We start from the raw sequence: 18,940 nt of genomic DNA on the forward strand, positions 1-18,940 counted from the left end.
ATTGTATCATAGATCAATAATGTATCTTAGTTCCTATCATGTATTATATGTTAACCTGGCCTCTACCATGTAAAGCAGTCACATCCAAGTGCTAGTCCCCAAATTCAATACTCATTCAGAGCTCCCACAACCCCTCCATGGTAAACAATTGACAATTATGTAGCACCCTCCTAGTCCGCTAGGGGGAGCTACACTCCAATTGTTAGTGAGGAGGGCTGAGTAGCAGCCTGGGTGTGATAGCTAGCAGGGGTCAAATCATGGTCAGAGCTGAGAGGCTCTGCAGACCAGCCCTCTTTAATTTCCCCCTGCTCTAGAACTTTTCTAAAAGGTCTAGAAGCAGTGGGTGGATCTGAGGAGTGGTTGATCTGCGCTTTTGAGGGATCCTGGTCAATCCCCAACAGGAGGCTTGGCAAGGGGCCAGCACAACCCTTAAAAGTGAGAGAGCCTGCTCAACTGCAGGAGAGTTCCAGTGGAAAACAGAGAGGATGTTAGGCTGAAGGCAGGAGCCTGGGAGGGGGTCCAGATGGAGAGGAGCTCACCTACAAACAGTGGAGCTTGGAAGGAAGAAAGCTCAGACCCTCACTGGCCCCCAGAGCATATACCACCTGAATAGCAGGGAAAGAGCAGCCCAGCTAGAAGGCCTGGTAGCAGCCAAAAGTCTCACAGGAGAAGGACTGAAAGAGTAAACCTGCACCCCCTGGGCCAGATAGGGGACGGAGCACTCTGGTGGGAAACCAAATAAGCCACCTCTCGGCACTGACTTATTTCTTAAAGTGACGGGCACTGGATCCCCTGCTCAGGGATACCTCAAGATAGCTGGGTCAAGAAGAGGAATTTATCTGGGGTCTAGGGTGGTACTACAGGAGAAGCTGGCTAGCTCTCCAGAAGAGACTGGTGTGCTGTAGAGACTTGTAAATAGTTCCAGGAAGTTGTCTTCGATTTCTCGGTACCGTGGGGCATTCCAAACACCCCTTACCCTATCCAAGTTGAAATTCCCCTAATAAAAATTAAAAAAACCCCAAGCTCAAGGACTGGTTACTGCCTTTAGTATGCAAGTCAGTGAAAAATGCATGTTGCCTGGCTGTGCAGGACTATAGGGTGACCCAAATAATCAGCAACTCCTAAGGGGGTAGTACTACATTTATATGGCAATGTTTTATATGTTGTGTCCACCTACCAGTGAAAATATGGTTTTGGGTGTTGTTCCTTTGCTGCCCAGAAAATTGAAAGGCTAGAGTCACAGGCCTAGGGTAATTCTAGCTATTTTAGCTTCGTGAGAATAATCATAGAACCAACTGCATGAATAAATAATGAGGATATCCTCAATATGTGGCTACATATTGATTATTATTTATATGTAATATGTTTATGCTATATAGCATTGTGGGTGTGCTTTTAGCTTATGCCATCAGACACCATTTACTTGGATGCCATGCCTTACCTCACCATATATACTTTTATGTGCATGTTATTGCCATGATAAAGGGATCCTGCAAAGTTCTGTACTTTGTACTGTGCTGATGCAATTTTTACATATATACACTATTTTCGAAATAATAAGAGCAAAATAGTAAAACCACAAAAAGCATTAAAGTCACTTACAGTAGCATAATGTATTAAAACAGACTAAATAATAAAAATAATTTAAAATAATAAAACACATAAGTATATAGATAACTATAGAAATATTCTCAACAAGTTCTTTTTACTATGTTCAACAATGTGCCTCCAGTATTCCTTACTACTGTTGAAGTTATTGTTGGCATTTCCTACTGTAAGCAGGTCCTAATGATGAAATAATTGGTTGTTTTCTGTCGTGCTTCCAAATGCAGCAAACAGAGTGATGGGTTTTTTTTTCATCTTGCCCCTGTCTTATATTCCGGTCATCAAGTAATTTTTGTGATCATGTTTTCCTTAATATTTTTTTTATGCAAACTAAAAAAAAATCAAAACACAAAAACCCCAACCTGTAATAAAAATTAGGGAATCTATATGAGAGACATTCTCATGTGGAGGTTTTAAGACAATTAGGACCTTTAGGTGGTCACTCCTTATTCTCATTCGTGTCATAGTTTGACAGTGCTGAGTCAGACAATAAGCTCTTGGCTCCATGAATTGATAAGAGCTTTTTTTCTGTGCTTTATAGGACATTCATGATGATGCAATTATGGGGTTAACACAGAGAGAACTAGTTAAAACTTATCTTCAATGATCTAAATGTGAACTAGACTTGGACAACACATTTTTCAGGTTTGTTCCTGTGATGGGTGATTTTGTTCTATGCCAGAAGCAGGGGCGGACTGACAACTCATGGGGCCCCCGGGCAATGGGGGATCATGGGGCCCCTGTGTCCTTGCCCAAACTCAAAAAAGCCTATGAAAAAGGTACCAGGGGCATCTCATGGGGCCCCCTACTGACCCCGGGCCCTCGAGCAGTGCCCGAGTTTCCAAATGGTCAGTCCACCCCTGACCAGAAGTTACTTCAGTTAATCTGTTCTTCCATGTTCTGTGAACCCTGTGCTTCACCCCAGAGTATGAACTTTCCACTTGTCAGCCATGGACCTTAAGCATGTGACTGGGAGGCATCTAATAAGGATCCAGATTTTATTTAGAGGCAGATCATGCAGGGAACTGTGGAAAAGGACTCCTGGCCCATTTCATGTAATAGACCAAAATACGTATAAGTGGAACGTCCCCAGAAAAGGAAACATAGGACTTTGTTATTTTTCTAATAATATTACAGCCACACCAACCCAACCACAAACCCCTCCATGTTTCACTTGTGATTAAAAAGGGGTATTCCCATTGCATGTTGTCATACTCAGGATGTTGCCTGTTTTAGGAGACTGGAGGTGTCCAAAAACACCCTTCTACTAATTCAGCACACACTGCACTGATTCAAACTGTCTACGAGAGCAGAAAAGTTTGAGTTTAAATGTGCAAAATAGCCGGCAGAGCTGATTATCAGAATATCGATCATCACTAATGGTCTGGTTTAGGAGAGCAACACATTTGTATATATGCATCTATTCCAGCTTTGGAAAATTGTTATTTGGATATATTTCGAGATTTAGATTTTTATGCCAGTAGGCTTTTTTTCAGAGTTCCTCTATTTTATCTTTGTTTTGGTGGTGAGAGATAGAAGGCACTTCTGAAAACCATGGTGTGGCAATATTTATTTAAGTAGGTTTAGGGTGGTTAGTCTACAATTTCCTTATGCTTCCCAGCCTATATGGATAACAGGGTCAAAATGCAGTCTGTATGACCTCTTCAGTGTAAGATTTATTCCCAGCACTTCCTTTTCTGAATATCTGCCTTAAATCTTTCCAGTAATTGGGATTTCAAGAGTGGGAAAGTGGAATATTACAGTATTTCAAACAAGAAAGCCATGTAATCAATAAACAGACTCAAGCTGGGAAGCCGCACACAGTCTGCCAGCAAAGCCCTTTTGCACCTGTTGTCACAATCATTAATCATTTCCAGTAACAGCTAAGAAATAACCTCCAATGCTTCAAGAGCAATTTTCCTTGTACAACATGAGCACGTGTTTGATAAATGTACTCACTTCTCCCTGTTGAATATGATGAATTCTTTCCTCACTGTGTCTAAACACTGTTGCAGGTGTCCATTCTAGAAGAGAGAGGAGACAAGAGTTCAGGCCATGAAACCAACTCACCAATGTGCGTCTGTTGTTTGTGCTGTTATTTTGTACATTATCACATACCACTTTTTAGGCCCCTTGCCTGAATGCATAGGGCCCATAAACCTGAGTACTACTTGGTACAGCTTGCAATAGACTTTGATAACAAGCTGCAGGCAGTGGCACTGGATGCCGCACCTGTTCCTCTGAGGCACACTAAAACGCAGGGAGGAATGCACTGCCCCTAGATAGCCTTGCGTCCAAAGGGGCCTAAAAAATCCTATGGTTTTTTTAAAGTATAGCTTTATTAACAGTGCTTTCATAAAGCATACAGGTTATACAGTCTAAACATCATGATCAACGTTGCATATCTCCCAATTTTCTGAGATGACACCTTTTAATGCATTAATTTAAGGTTGGATGAAAAGTTTATTGTAGTATATAATGTAACACTTTTGTTAATGAAATTATACATTCTTCATAAAGGTTTTGTCAGGAATGGATTCACCACTGGTGGTGGGACTCACCTGCCGTGTGGGCTGCAGTACCAGGGCTGGCCAGCGGGTGCTCTCAGCAACCAGAAGCTCACTCCTGCAGTCAGCCATCAGCTGAAGCTGATTGCAGGCGGTGTATTTAAGCAGGACCGGGCCTGTGATCAGTGCCTTGGTGTATTGTTTCCCATGAGCCCCTGTACCTGGTATCCTGTGTTCCTGTTCTGCTGACTATCTGATTTGTTGCCGACTCTACCTGATCCTGACCTCTGCTGACTTCTCCTGCTTGATCCCTGGAGCAACTGAAGTTACTGAACCCGGCTTGTGACCCTGACTATTCTCTGCCTGCTCCTCCGGTACCTCGCTGCCCGCACGTTGCTGACCTGGCCTGCCTGACTACGCCTGACGCTACCCAGACGATCCATCCATCCCACACGGATCTGTCCCTGTTACCAGGTCTGCCAGCCTTTTCACGTCAGGCTTTCCCACGGTACATACCCTCGGCGGACCCCTCTACCACAGTTGGGTGCACTCAGGGGCCGCGACTTGGTCTCAGTCCTGCGCCAAGTCCATCCCCACCATCAGAGGCTCTGGTGAAAAGGCAGACTGGGGCTTAGACTCCGTGCCCTGGGGAATCCCGTTCTGTGGGTACTAGAGATCGCGCCGGGCGGTGCCTGACAGTACCTAACAGCCTGCCTGACCATTCCACCTCTCCAGCCCTGACTACGCCTCTGTTCCTGAAGCCTGCTACTTCCCTGTGTCAGTCCACACATTTCTGGTCATACCCGGATCCCTAACAGGTTTATACATCAGGCCAAAAAGAGGGACAACTGAGGAGGAAAGAGGAACAGAAAGTTTTGGTTCCAAAATCAGGGAGCTACAATGTTGTTCCAGTTTAAATGCATTGAGTGGCAAGAGGTCATAACTTACGTTCTTACTGCTGCCTGTGTCCCGAAAGGTGAGATTCTCCTTCACTATTTGTACTGGTTACCAGTGAGAACAAGAGGTAAGTCTTCCAACATGGGCACCCGTTTAGTGACAACTGTCCAAGAGAAGAATTCCTATCCCTTCCTGTTGTTTCTCTGGGGTGGGATCTGAGGGGGAAAATCTCCCCAATGGTACACACAACAAAAAATAAACTGATAGCGATTTTACTCTAAAACTAAAAGAAACCCTTTTGGCTATACATTTTATAAGTTTGCCTACACCTGTCTGTGTGTATCCATCTTTATGTCTGTCAGAGGGGGATCTTTGTGCATTATGTGGTCATGGAACAACTTAGAGAATCCTAACATCCATAAAGGGTAACTACACTTTCAAAGAAAAATACACTTACACAATACACAATCTAGACCAGAGGTCTCCAAATGGTTTACATAAAGGGCCAGTTTACTTTCCTTATGGCTTTAGGGGGTTTGGACTATGCCCAGTGGGAGTAAACAATGGTGTCAGTAGTAGGAATAGTGCCTCATCATTGGTGTCAGTAAAAAGAATTTTCCCCATTGTTCGTGCCACTAGGAGGAATAATGCCCCATCATTGGTGTCAGTGGGAGGAATAGTGTCCCATTGTTGGTGTCAGTGGCAATAATGCCTCAAGGGTCAGATAAGGGCAAGCAAAGGGCTGCAATTTGGAGACCACTGTCCTAGACGGATGTCCTCTACTGTATACAACACACTCCTCGAACCACTCTAGCTTCTTTAGGCCTGACATCCTCCTCTGCCTTATTCAGAGAGAGTTTTCTGCAGATATGCTAAATTTTATGAATAAGGTTGTCATTATGATTCCTGGCTCTGGACATAGAAGCTGTAAATGTACTTCTACACCTTCCCTATTAAAATTCTGATATTTCTGTAACTGTTAGGTCTGGTTCACACCAATGCGTTTTTTAGAGCTTTTTGCAGAAACATACTACAACCTATTTAACATGGTTTCCTATGGGACAAGTTCACATCTATGCTTTTTTGAGCAGCCACATTTTTGGAAAGGGTCAGGGACTTTTTTAAATGCAAAAAGCAACATTTTTGCTACAATAAAGTTCAATGAAGACGATGTAGTGAGTTTTTGCCACGTTTTAAGTTTTTATTCTGCCTAGCAACAATTTCCCCTTTAACAAAAAAAAAAAAAAAAGCTGGAAAAAACACAAAATGGCATAAAAACGAGGTAAAAACATAGCAGATACGTGTGTAAAATCGCAAAGCATTGCAAAAATGGATCAAAGCAAACTGCATTGGGGTGAACCAGACCTAAACTTTCTGCTGTGAATGCTATATCTGACAAGGAGTCCCACAAATGGGGCTTAATGGATGACTCTACCCCTAAGGAAGATCAATCAGCTGCTATTGCCCCAGGCTTTAAAACTACCATTTTTGTTATTATTAATGTAGTGTGAGATACCTTTAAAATTTAACAGCCTGTTGCCTCTACAACTGCTGCCACTAGTCTGGGATCTATCCGAAGACCAAAGTCTAGTAAATTGTTTCCTGTACCATTTCCTGCATATATTCTGCATGGAAATTGAAAAAAATCCTGACAATATGTTCCCTCCTCCCAAACCATTTTTAGAACAATAGTTGTTTTAGAAGGCTGCCCCCATGGTAGACCCCTTCAACAAAACGCTGACTGTACCTATTGAGGATGCCTCTGTGTGTAAAAACAATTTAAAACAAGCCCTCTTTCAACTCTGTAGCTATAGGTATTGCAGACAAATTCATCTTTAAAATTCACAAAAGTTCTGAATGTGTTTTGTGGAGAATAGGATCTTGGCAGCCTTGCGTGTACACCCATGTTTGCCCGCATAGGATGCACAGGTGTTCTGTGACTTGGGTGCATGTCTTAGAAGTGTGAGTTCGAGGACATGAACCCGCATACACCTGCACCCACATGAATGTCCAATTGGGAGCAGCGGCTATGCCCATTCAGCTGCTGCTCCCCAACTGACATAAATAGAACTGCCTGCACATGTATGCACAGAACACCTCTGCATCCCAAGGAGGCAAAGATGGCCCTCGCACAGGTGTATGCTTAAGTATGTCTGTGTGAATGAGTGTTCAGAAATCAACAGCAATCCAACTTTAGAGGCTTTGTTGTGATTTTTGAGAATGAACAACTTCACAGTACAAGCAGTTTGAGGAATTAGGGAAGGCCTATTTTAAATCGCTTTTACGGCTTGTTTAAAATATGTAAATACTTTCCTTATATAGTCTGGGCATAAGTAAAAACACTTATGCCTTTTGTGGCTCAGACCTCATCTATAGCATATTACCGAAAAAGAGTGGCCACACACAAGAACAAAACATTGAATGAGCGTGGATCTCAGTTAGAGGAATGAGGACACCGTATAACACAGAAGGGTTGTTTGGATTTCTATAAAGTCATAAAATTAAAAAAATATCCACGCGTCCATATTAGACACAAACAGTGGTTAATGGACCTCATCTTTAAGCAAACAACTTCAAATGACAGCATTGTTACGCATTCTGTATAACACAGTAAACTGTGTTATTTTCTGGAATATCAAATAACTTAAATTCTATTTTCTGCAATTTGCACTTTATTGCAATTTACTACTTTGGGACTCCCTGGCAAATGTAAATTCTGTTTGCTACTTCATTAGCATTCTTACCCTGTTACTGGAGTGGTAGTAATAACAATTATTTAAATGTTAATGTCTTCAAAGAATATTATAGAAAATAATAAAATACTGCATTAGTCCACACTGCACGCAAAGATCAAATAAAATTCTATTGCTTGGAGCGTGCTCTGTCTACCCTCATATCTGTTCAGAGAAGTTGTGGCTATGGGCATTACAGTGCAAATGATGTAGAAAATAGTTGCTCTACTATAAAATTAGCAGCCGCGAGCTCTGAGTTTGGCTAATGTTCATTTGTATGTACAGACCATATACAGCCTGTGGCACTGCATGTTGATTATCAAATACACCAACGCCCCAAGTCTTAAATACATTTTACATGAACTCATCTCTGCAACATTCATTTTATCCAAATTACAAAATGACTAATGCGCCCCAGCTGTAATTAAAGCATATCTAAACTCAACAACAAAAATGTAATATATTGCAGCTGATCAGTCCTCAGATGAGGAGCCTACAGTAGTTTTCCGTTTTTTTTAAGATTTTTTTTCTCTTTATTTACCAGGGGATTTTGCCCCTTATTACTTATCCCAAAATAGAAAAAGTGAAAAAAATACCCATACCTTGAATATAGTCCTTATAAATAAAAAACATTAATAATCTCCTCCAATGTAATTCAACCTCAACCATGCTGTCCAGCAATGTAGATCCATATCAATCATCATGACCTATATCTGCCATCCCTCTCTGCCAATCCCTCCACTGGCTTCCCATTGCCCAACAGATAAAATTCAAAACATTAACAATAACATATAAAGCCATTTATATCTCTGCCCCAAATTACATCACCAATCTTGTCTCCAAATATCACCCAAACTGTACTCTCCGCTCCTCACACGACCTCCTGCTCTCTAGCTCCCTTGTCTCCTGCTCCCATGCTCGTCTCCAGGACTTCTCCAGAGCTTCCCCTATCCTCTGGAACTCTCTACCCCAATTTATCAGACTATTGCCTACTCTGCTCACTTTTAGACTATCTCTGAAAACCTATCTCTTCAGTGAAGCCTATCCTGCCCTCAGCTAATAATGGAATATTCTGCTCCTCCTATTAGTCCATCCCCCACAGTTACTACCTTTTGTACCACTAGCCCCTCCCTCTTAGATTGTAAGCTTCAAGGAGCAGGGTCCTTCTAACCCTCTTGTATTGAACAATATTGTTGCTGTATTGTCTCTCGTTATATTGTAAAGCGCTGGGCAAACTGTTGGCGCTATATACAGTAAATCCTGCATAATAATAATAACAACCCATGGCCTGACGATGTTGACTAGCCAACACAACGACCTGCCGACTGGTCGTGTTCACCACTACTCATGTCACAAGTGACAGATCAAAGCAGATGAACAAGTATTTTTGCAACTTGCATGCACTTTAAAGGGATACAGCATGGGGAAACATGCACAAATTGCAGAGATGTACATTTATTTAAATCTTGCCCTGACATACACTTTAAGTCATAGAAAAATGTCTTATATCCACTTTCCTGCAACAACAGTTATATGAGGTCTAACAAGGACTACACAGTCCACCAGGCACCAGAATTTGAGCACACTGCCCAGTGCACTCCCTGACCAGGCACATACCCTCTCTTTCCCAGCACGACAAATCTATATGAAGGCACCCGTAAGGAGGGATGTGGCTTTTAATTTCCAATACCAGCATAGAACACCAAAATGGATTTCCACTCCAAATGTGAAGGCATTTCCAACTACAAATCAGATAAAACCATTGGATACAGCAGTACAGGACTATAAAGAGAATAAAGGTTTGAGAATTTAATTGGGCTTTAATAGTCTCTGACAATACTTACCAGGGCACAACTTTCCTTGGCTGCCTCTCTTGACTTGTACTTGGCTAATCTTTTTTTCTTCTTATGGAGAGGTTTAGACTCTAGAATCATCTCCTCTAGCTCAAATGTTGGGTCACAATTCAATCTTCCTTTCTGAGGAAAAAAAAAAAGATGGTCAGAGCGATCACATAGTACAGGGCGAATTTAACCAAATTCTTCCCTAATAGATGCACTGAAGTTTATAACTCAGTTTAGTAAATGGCTGAAATGAGCAACATCAATGGGGGTACATACAGCAATAATAACCTAACCGAGGTTATACCCCCTCCCCTAGTATCCAAACCTAAATAAAAAGTTAAGGCTAAAAGGCTTTTTATTTTTTTTATCTTCATATAATGCTACATAAGTCGCATTGACTTTAAAAAAAAAAAAGAAGACCCTGGAAGAATGCAGAATACATAAGTCACATTGACTTAAAAAAAAAAGAAAAAAGAAGACCCTGGAAGAATGTAGAATACATATGTCGCATTGACTTTAAAAAAAAAGAAGAAGAAGACCCTGGAAGAATGCAGAATACATAAGTCATATTGATTTAAAAAAAAAAAAAAAAAGAAGACCCTGGTAGAATGCAGACACAAAAAAAAGTCCTAGAAGGAGTTAAAATCTCAGTATCAAAATTCAGTAAAAAAGGACTGCTATTTTAGTGATAACAAAAGACACTGTGTATAAACAATGGTATGTGTCATCTTCTAAAGGTTGATTTCTTTTTATTTCCCAGTACAATTGATTTCTTTGCAGGCTTAAAAGGGAATTTGTATCCTGCTGGGTATAGTCAGTGCAGGTCTTATTGCATCTTATTCCATGGACTGTCAGTCTCTCACACTCTCTAGAAAGCAAGCTGTCAGTCCATATGCTAGATCACACCTACTGCTCCCTGCTCTTTTCACGCTGGGTTTGCAGTAAGTATTCAAATAATGATTTTCCTTCCAACTTTATTACTTTTGTTGATGTATAATGTTTTGTTGAAAAATCAATGTCTATGGAATTCCAATATTTACTGATTAAATACATGTATTGATTGAATTTAAGGGGTTACCTGCGGTACATTAGTTTTCCACTTTCCATTAAGACCAGTACGTTTGTGGATTGCTTAAAGAGTAACTCCACTTTTGAAGCGACAAAAACATTCCCCTCTGGGTGATCGATGTACATTGCAAGGATTTTAACAAACTTTGTTGCAGATTCCTATCTTTTGTTCTTTTAAAGAAATAGCTGTTTCTGTCCATTTGCAAAGTGAATCTGTATGGGAAGGTTTCATAATTATCAGTCAGCTTCTGTACCTGCAGGACTCTAATGGGAAAATTGGCAGGGTCTGCATCCCTTTAGGCATGTTTACTCTTTGGGAGTATTACACCAAAAATGACATTTTTTTGTTGCAGGGGATGCTCAAAATCTTTTTTGTATCTTACAGACTTCTGGGAAAATCAATGAGCCAATCACACAAGCAGGAAAAGGCATCTCTAGGCGATGTTCTGTACACCACCTGTGTACAGAACACCTTCAGGTATCCACATTATATGTCACCTTATATCTGTGCAACCACACACCGCCAATGAATGAAACCTGTACTACTTGAAGGGGCGTAACCTAGAATTTCAAAGGACGGCTGCTAGATAACACCACTAGTGCCCAAATAGACAGTAACCTCATTCATTAACAAGATGGCATCTATGCAACAGAAGGCATTTTGAGTTCTCCAATTTAGCACGACTGAGTCCTCAACAACAGTGCAGCGTGCGTTTCAATAGCGTTTCAGGATTGATCCACCAGTTACAAAGAACATTTGTCCTTGGCAGGGGCGGACTGACCATTCAGACACTTGGGCACTGCCCGAGGGCCCGGGGTCAGTAAGGGGCCCCATGAGATGCCCCTGGTACCTTTCATAAGCTTTTTTGGGTGTGGTTTGAGTGTGGGTGAGAGCACAGGGGCCCCATGCTCCCCATTGCCCGGGGGCCCCATGAGTTGTCAGTCCGCCCCTGGTCCTTGGTATAAATAATTTGAAGAATCAGGGTGTTTATGTAAAGGGAAGAGTTCAGGGCAACCAAGAACTTCAGAGGAAACTGTGCAACGAATTCAAATTGCTTTTCAGCGAAGCCCACACAAGTCCGCTCATCATGTTAGCTGAGAAATTGTGATCCTTCATATGACTGCTTGGTGTGTGTTAAGATGACGCTTACTTCTGAGGCCATACTGACTGCAGCTGGTGCAAGCTCTTCAAGTGGCAGAAGAAAATGTTTAGATTTCTGTCATATGCTCATAGACAACATGGAGGAAGACAGATTCTTCTGATTTTTAGTGATGAAGCAACATTTCATCTAAGTGGTAAAGTTTTGTGTCACAATGTTTGCATATGGGGACTTGAAAAGCCACACGAACTTGTACGGCATGGGCGAGATTCACCAAAAATGAATGTGTTTTGTGCGGTTTTGCTTACAAAGATTTATTGCCCTTTCTTTTTTGAGGGAAACACTGTTATGGGACTTTCCTATCTTGAAATGCTAAAGGACTGGCTTTTCTCACAACTTAACGAAGACTCTGAAGATTTCATTTTTCAGCAAGATGGAGCACGGGCACACTGGCACAACTATGTTTGTCAGTTTCTAAATTAAACATTGCCTCAACATTGGATAGGTTGTATGGGACCCCAAGACTTGGCACTATATTTTTGGCCCCCCAAGATCTCCACACATTACACCTTGTGACTTTTTCTTCTGAGGATATGTAAAACAGCATGTTTATGTTCCACCATTACCCGCTGACTTGGATAAGCTCAAAAATAGAATCACGGCTGCAGTAACTTCTGTGGAAGAAGACACTCTCAGATGTGTAGGGAACAAATTCAGCTGTCACCTTGATGTTATCCGTGCAGCACGTGGAGGGCACATAGAGCATTTATAACACGATGAGTGAAACTTGAGGACTTACTTAATAGTTTGTATTTTGTTATGAACTGTTACACATTTTTATTATTAAATATAACTATTTGAAATCAGGTCATTCTGTTTGAAACACACGGTATATTTTCATCTCAATAAATATTACCAGTGGTAAAAATACTATCACAATAAAATGACACGGTCCAAACATGTTGGCACCTATTTACAAAGCACCACATTATTGACACCAAATGATCCAGTAAGTTAGGAGGTAGACTATAATTTACATGATGCATTAAAGTGGTCTAAAATAAGATATTTTAATCTATTTCTAGTATAAAGCATGTACATCATTAAATGCAGCACAAAATATCTACATTAGTCATTGGAATACTAGAATTAATAGTTCATTTTACTGCCACTTCAAGTAATAAGGACAATAAAAACATATTTTAATGTTCATAAAATCAGCAAGATTTATTCTATTGAAATTATTTCTATCTTTCATTTGGTAACTTTTATAAAATGAGATCAAAACGACCTTGGTGAAAATGCTGTATTTTCATAACAAATCATTGCTTGATATACTTAGCAAATCCTAGGTATAAAGACATTGATTTATATATATCTGGCAGTACTTTATGAAGGGCTGTAGACTTTAGATGGGCACGTATGTCGATGGAAGACGTTGCATAAACATATCGAAAGTACATTATAGAAAAATAAGAAAGCAACTAGTAAACAGAGACCAACTGCACTAATCTTTAGTGACAAGTATAGTTTCACTGCCATGAGATGTTTATCATAGTTACTTTATCTGCATTCATTTTTCTGCAATGTTTCTCCTGGTAAGAGCCTCAATCAGGGCTCATTGGGATTCCACACTATGTTCTCCCTTTCCAATTTTACTACCATTCCACACCAAAGCTCACCATTCTACCTCATTCAGATGATCAACACAACTGGCATCATTCACTGTGTACAAATCCAACACTTTCTGTTGGATTAACCACAGAAGTGCATGACCACCTGGAAGTTGGTTTAAGGGTTTGCTTGCTGCAATCTAGGCATAACAGATCTCCTCAGTCCACAGGGTGGAGGACCTCGTGTGGTGTTTGGGGCAGTAATATTCTTCCCCTGATAAGTATATCTCAATGCAGTTCTAGCTTTCCCAACAATCTATAATGACGTCTCACACAAAGCCAAGGGAGGTAGGACAATTGTGTAAGAAAGATATTTTCTGTGTGTAGTAAAACGTTAAAAATCTAAAAATCCATATGGACAAAAAATATATGAAGTCATTTTGGGATCGTGAGCCAGAGACCAGCAATAAGTGCAATAAGACCAACTTCCATATTGCCATGTACCACTGGAAAGTGAAAAGACTGTCAGTTGGTCAGAAGCTGCTAAGGATAACAGTTGAAGTGCATCATGGCTGATGTGTTGTAATTTGTTTGTGGAAGTTTTTTTCATTGGTAAGAACTTGGGAGCTGCAGGGGAAAACTAGGCAAAATCAGGAAAGGTTCAGTGTTTCTAATATGTCTTATAACAAAGATTGTGTACAGTGTGTTTCTTCTGTATCTGTGACTGCATTAACAATATGTATGTAGAGTACATATCCAAACAGTCATATCCAACTCTGACAGATTTTATGGACCAGCTGTTTCAGCACCATGTCTGATATGCCAAAAGTTTTTCCCATAGAATATCTTGCCAACGTTTTTACAGGGTAGGATGCCAGGTCTTTCCTCAACCCACCCCAATTACTCAGCTTGGAACTGGCATGAAGAATGCGATAACACATGTGCATAGCCAATTTGTTTACCCATATTAGGGCCAATTTAGACATGAGCTACTTAATCTACCAGCATTTAACATGGAATGTGGGAGAAAACTGGAGTTCTGACAATGTATGACAGGAGGAGTTCCATGCTTTACTACAGGGGTGGGCCACATGTGGCCCTCAGAGCCCTCTGATGTTGCCCTCGACCTCAAATCAGGGAAGCGCACTTCTATTTTATTCTTCGGGTTTGGTGAGCTTTCAAAAAATTCACCACACCCGTAAGACATAATAAAAGTCTATGGCAAAGTGCAGATAACTTGCAGGAAAGCTGTGTTTTTGGGTGCATCCACGTGCATTTTTGGTCCCATAGACTTCAATGATACTGCATGAAAAAGAAAATTGCAAAAAATGCATGAAATATGGAGAAGCAAACATGTGAACCAAGCTTTAAAGAAAACCTGTAATGAAACAATATGGAGCTTGCCATTGTTGTACTCTTCTTCTAAACGTGACTGCTATATTTGCAAATTATAAAGAGAGCAGAGAGCAGGCCTTGAAGTAGACACTGAAGAATTGCAGTCTCTAAATGGTGTTGTCACCCTTTAGTGCTACCCAGCCATATATTACAGGCTGCATCATAATAGTAAGTGCATTACTTTGAAAATCTTTTGACACATATTTCTTAAATATGTAATCCATATGTGTATTTAACCATTAGTCTTGAGCTGTAGTTAAAAGGAAATCCAAATGTATTGCATTTTACTATATTCCCTTTTCACATTCCAATTTGAGTAAATCCATGCTGCTTGACCTGGAGAGAGCATCAATCTGCAGCAAGTTTATCTTCTTTATAAATTGTTATTCCAGGAAGAAAATGGAACTAGCCTTTGGGGAGATGTATTCTTCACACTGTATTCTGCAAGTAATAGAGCTATGGGCTATTTCATCCAGAACAATGCAGCTAAGCAGTGTGAAACACAATGCATGACAATCATGCTACATTTTTTGTGTCAGCGGCATATGCTATATATTTGTCTTTTAATAAATATTATTGGAGTTATCATGATGAACAGTTCACAGTGTAGACATGTTTATATGAAAAATTGCATGAAATGATATAATTCTGCATAGTCTTTGCATACTCCAACCCTTCATCCCTAATTAGAAAAGGGGACACATACACCAGGAGGAGAACAGAGGCACATAGATAAGGTTTGATTAAGGTCTGATAATTAACAGAGAGTAGATATCGCTATCCGCTCCCCACTATACTCCACCATGTTAGACCATTCTGCATTTTGTGTCTTACTTCCCTACTCCCATTCATTTAAAAAAAACATATTTTCTATTGATAAGAGACAAATTACGTGAGTTACATTCCATTTAAAGCAACAAAACAAAGAAAATTATGGGAAGAATACAATAATAAGTAACAATGGGAGACATTCACATGAAACCTTAAAAAAAAAAACTCTCAGTAGCAGCCAACCAGCTGTATGGAAGAAAATAAGATGCCTAAAAAAATATTTCAGAGGTGCCTAAAGATGGACTGAAGGGTCATTAGAAAGAGATAATATTATTATACAGGATTTATATAGCGCCAATAGTTTGCTCAGCGCTTTACAATATAAAGGGAGAAAATACAGCAACAATACAGTTCAATACAGGAGAGATAGGAGGGCCTGATCCTTGGAGCTTACAATCTAAGAGATCTGATAGTAAATCAAGAATTCAGGGCAACGTTCTGCACAATCTTTTGCTTAGAGTTGGTGTTTTAAGGAAACTATTTTAATGTCCTCCTTTAGTTATAAAGTTAAGTTTATAGAGTATCAATGCTCCCATACCTCAACAGATTTCCGTGAAGTTATTTCAGTCCAATTTATTTGAAAAATGAACACCAGTTTATTCAGGAAAAGTCTTGGTGAAGAAGGTTCAGGATAGATCATTTTATGAAGAGTCACTTTTTTCCTCACTAAAGAGAAAATCGACAATAGCCCACCAGGATCTTAGCTCCCTGCAATTTGTGAAAAATTATAGCCTTTGGCAAACACCGCATTGCATATGTATGGGGCTGAAAATAGTAAAAAGTAAAACCAAATGCCCTAGTGCAGGGGTCTCCAATCTTTTGAAACAAAGGCCCAGTGTACTGCACTTCAAACTGTAGGAGGGCTGGATTGTGGTTAGTGAAAGTAGAAAATGCCCATGGCATCACTGGGAGTAAACAATGCCATAGGCTTAGTGAAAGTAAAGTGAAAGTAAAAAAGATTACATAATTGGTGTCAGTGGAAGGGATAGGGCCCATCATTGGTATCAATGGAAGGGATAGTGCCCCATCATTGATTCCATGGGAGAAGTAGTTCCCTATCACTGGTGCCAGTGGAAGGAATAGTGCCTCAAGGGCCAGATGAGGGCAAGCAAAGGGCACATCCAGTCCACGGGCTGCAGTTTGGAGTCCTCTGCTCAAGTGGATGTGTACTGGGCAATTCAATTTTGTTTAATATTTTTTCTCTAGGTTTAAAAGCATTGATTTAGGGCAGCTGGATGCTACCGATGCAGGCAGCTGTATGCTAGCTTTGCTGTTGTCGCTGGTAGGCCTCCCACAGTTGAATGTCAACAATTTATGAACGCCACTGAGAAATTATATTGGTCAGTAAGAGAAAACCAGTGTATGGCCTCTACCTTTCTTGGAGATCAGAGTGATGCATGCTTTATTAAAATCTGGGGAGCTGTAGGTCAAAATAGTGTTAAAGATTTCTATCAGCAAGGGGCTACTTTTTAAAGAGAGTGAATATGTAAATTTTGACTGGAAAACCATCAGTGTCAGGGATCTTATTATTGGTTGAAGTTTTAATTGCTAGCTGGACCTCAACAACCATGATGGGAGCATTTAAAGCATGGTGTTTTTCTGTTGTCAATTTAGATAAACCTGCTTTAGCAATCAGAGCTTCCATAGCTGTCGGGAGAGAAGGCTGGACTTTGAAAAGTTGAGCGTAATATGGTGCGAAATCAGCAATGATTGAAGTGGGCACTGTGGTAAAGGCTGCAATTTCAGGGCCTTTCAACCTTAAAATGCAGGTATTAGAGTTGTACAGTTAGTCCAACTAACAGCGAGCCAACTGTATTGCCCCACCTATAGAAGTTATTTTGCATTAATAGAGTAGTAGAGTGCACTACTACTACCAAAGACCCATGAGTGTTAGAAACAGCCACTGTTTCTTGCCATGCTATTTTAGATTGTGGTGTGTTATGTTTAAGACGGTCTTTATAAGCTTGGTTTTCACTTAAGGGTAACATATGCCATCATGTGTCCCCACATGGCTGCCTTCAATGTCTGCCCTAGTAGAACTGGGGTGTCCCAATGTTGCAGATTGTCATCAAGACAACTGGCCCATTGTATAGTAAAAAAGTCTTTGAACTGTGGTCCAAAAGAGCTATGTTGCCTAAAGTCACCTTGCCAAAGCTGAAGAAAAAAGTTTCAACAACAAAAATGTGTTTTGCTTGCTGTTTCTTGCCTTGTATTTATACCTTGGACCCTGCTGCCTTGTTCGTATTTCCCCTTGTTCCTGATCCCAGTTTTGGTTCCCCCTTCCTATATGTTCCCTGCACCTCCAGTTTACCCTGATTTTCTGTGTTCCCCAATTGTATATATTGTATATAGTTAGTTTAATTGTGCTGTCCTACTAATGGTTAGCAGACAGCTAGCTAACAAAACTGACAGGGGAAGCACTGTTTCATTCCAAACCTGGATTTACTTCTGTGAATAGTTCTGTAAAACTGTAATACAATCACATCAACTGAAGTTACAGTATGATTGTATACATGTTTCTTCTACATTCATACATTGAACACATTTCTTACAAACAGCTACCTACAAATCACATTAAATAAATTGAAATGTGATCTAGCTATGTATGCGATGAATGAACTTACTGGCATATGTGTATCAAAAGGAGAAAGGAGATGACCTTCATTGGAGTTCTTCAGGAAGCTAGAATGCCTGCAGTGGTATATGGGAAATTGTTATTAACAAGACACTCCCTATTCTTGTTGAAAGGAATAATAAATACAGGTGCAGTTGCAGCCCATAGATGGCTCCTTGGCACAATGATGATATACAGAACATTATTAGTTAGGCTTTTGTCACTCTGTTAGGTTGTTTAGTTAGGTATTTTGTCATTGGGTTTTTGATTCATGTATATCTTTGTTTGCTGTGTGCTGTTGTTTGGATGTATTCTGTTTCAGTGTAAATAAATCTCACTTAAAGCATACACAGTCTGGTCCCAGTTTCCTGAGTGTAGCAACACATAATTGGCCTTCTCTGCTGATTCCTGACACAAAGCTTGCAGTGACTCTATACAAAAAATTAAGTTTGCAGCCAAAATCAGGACTCCAGTACAAATAAAAGGTACTAACATCTTCCCAGTGGAACTGACAGAGTGGGTCACAAAAGGGAGCAGGAGGATAAGTCAGGACTCCAGTTTACAAGAAAAGAACTGACACTATTTCAGAACTTACAAACAGAGAGAGAGTAATAAACTAGACTAAAAAAAAAAAAGAAAAAATTTCACAGATTTACATCTGAGTTCCCAACCGGATTATACCAGAAAAGGAGCTAGCCAAATCACGACTCCAGAAGACAAAAAAATGGCACCTTCAC

At 40.3% G+C, this 18,940-nt stretch overlaps 1 protein-coding gene across 1 annotated transcript in view; it reads right to left on the minus strand.

Moving 5' to 3' along the window:
- STK32B (serine/threonine kinase 32B) overlaps positions 1 to 18,940 on the minus strand; it is a 359,309-nt gene that overhangs the window by 39,500 nt on the left and 300,869 nt on the right. Inside the window, exons 10-11 of the mRNA XM_089677397.1 lie at positions 9,586 to 9,717; positions 3,565 to 3,629 (exon numbers count right to left, since the gene is read on the minus strand). Of these exons, the coding sequence (XP_089533523.1) occupies positions 3,565 to 3,629; positions 9,586 to 9,717 (197 nt within the window). The remainder of the gene's footprint in view (positions 1 to 3,564; positions 3,630 to 9,585; positions 9,718 to 18,940) is intronic.

Source organism: Staurois parvus, unplaced genomic scaffold, assembly GCF_062004578.1.
Source record: "Staurois parvus isolate SC_StPar_1 unplaced genomic scaffold, SC_StPar_1.0 ptg000186l, whole genome shotgun sequence".
Classification (NCBI taxonomy): Eukaryota; Metazoa; Chordata; class Amphibia; order Anura; family Ranidae; genus Staurois; species Staurois parvus.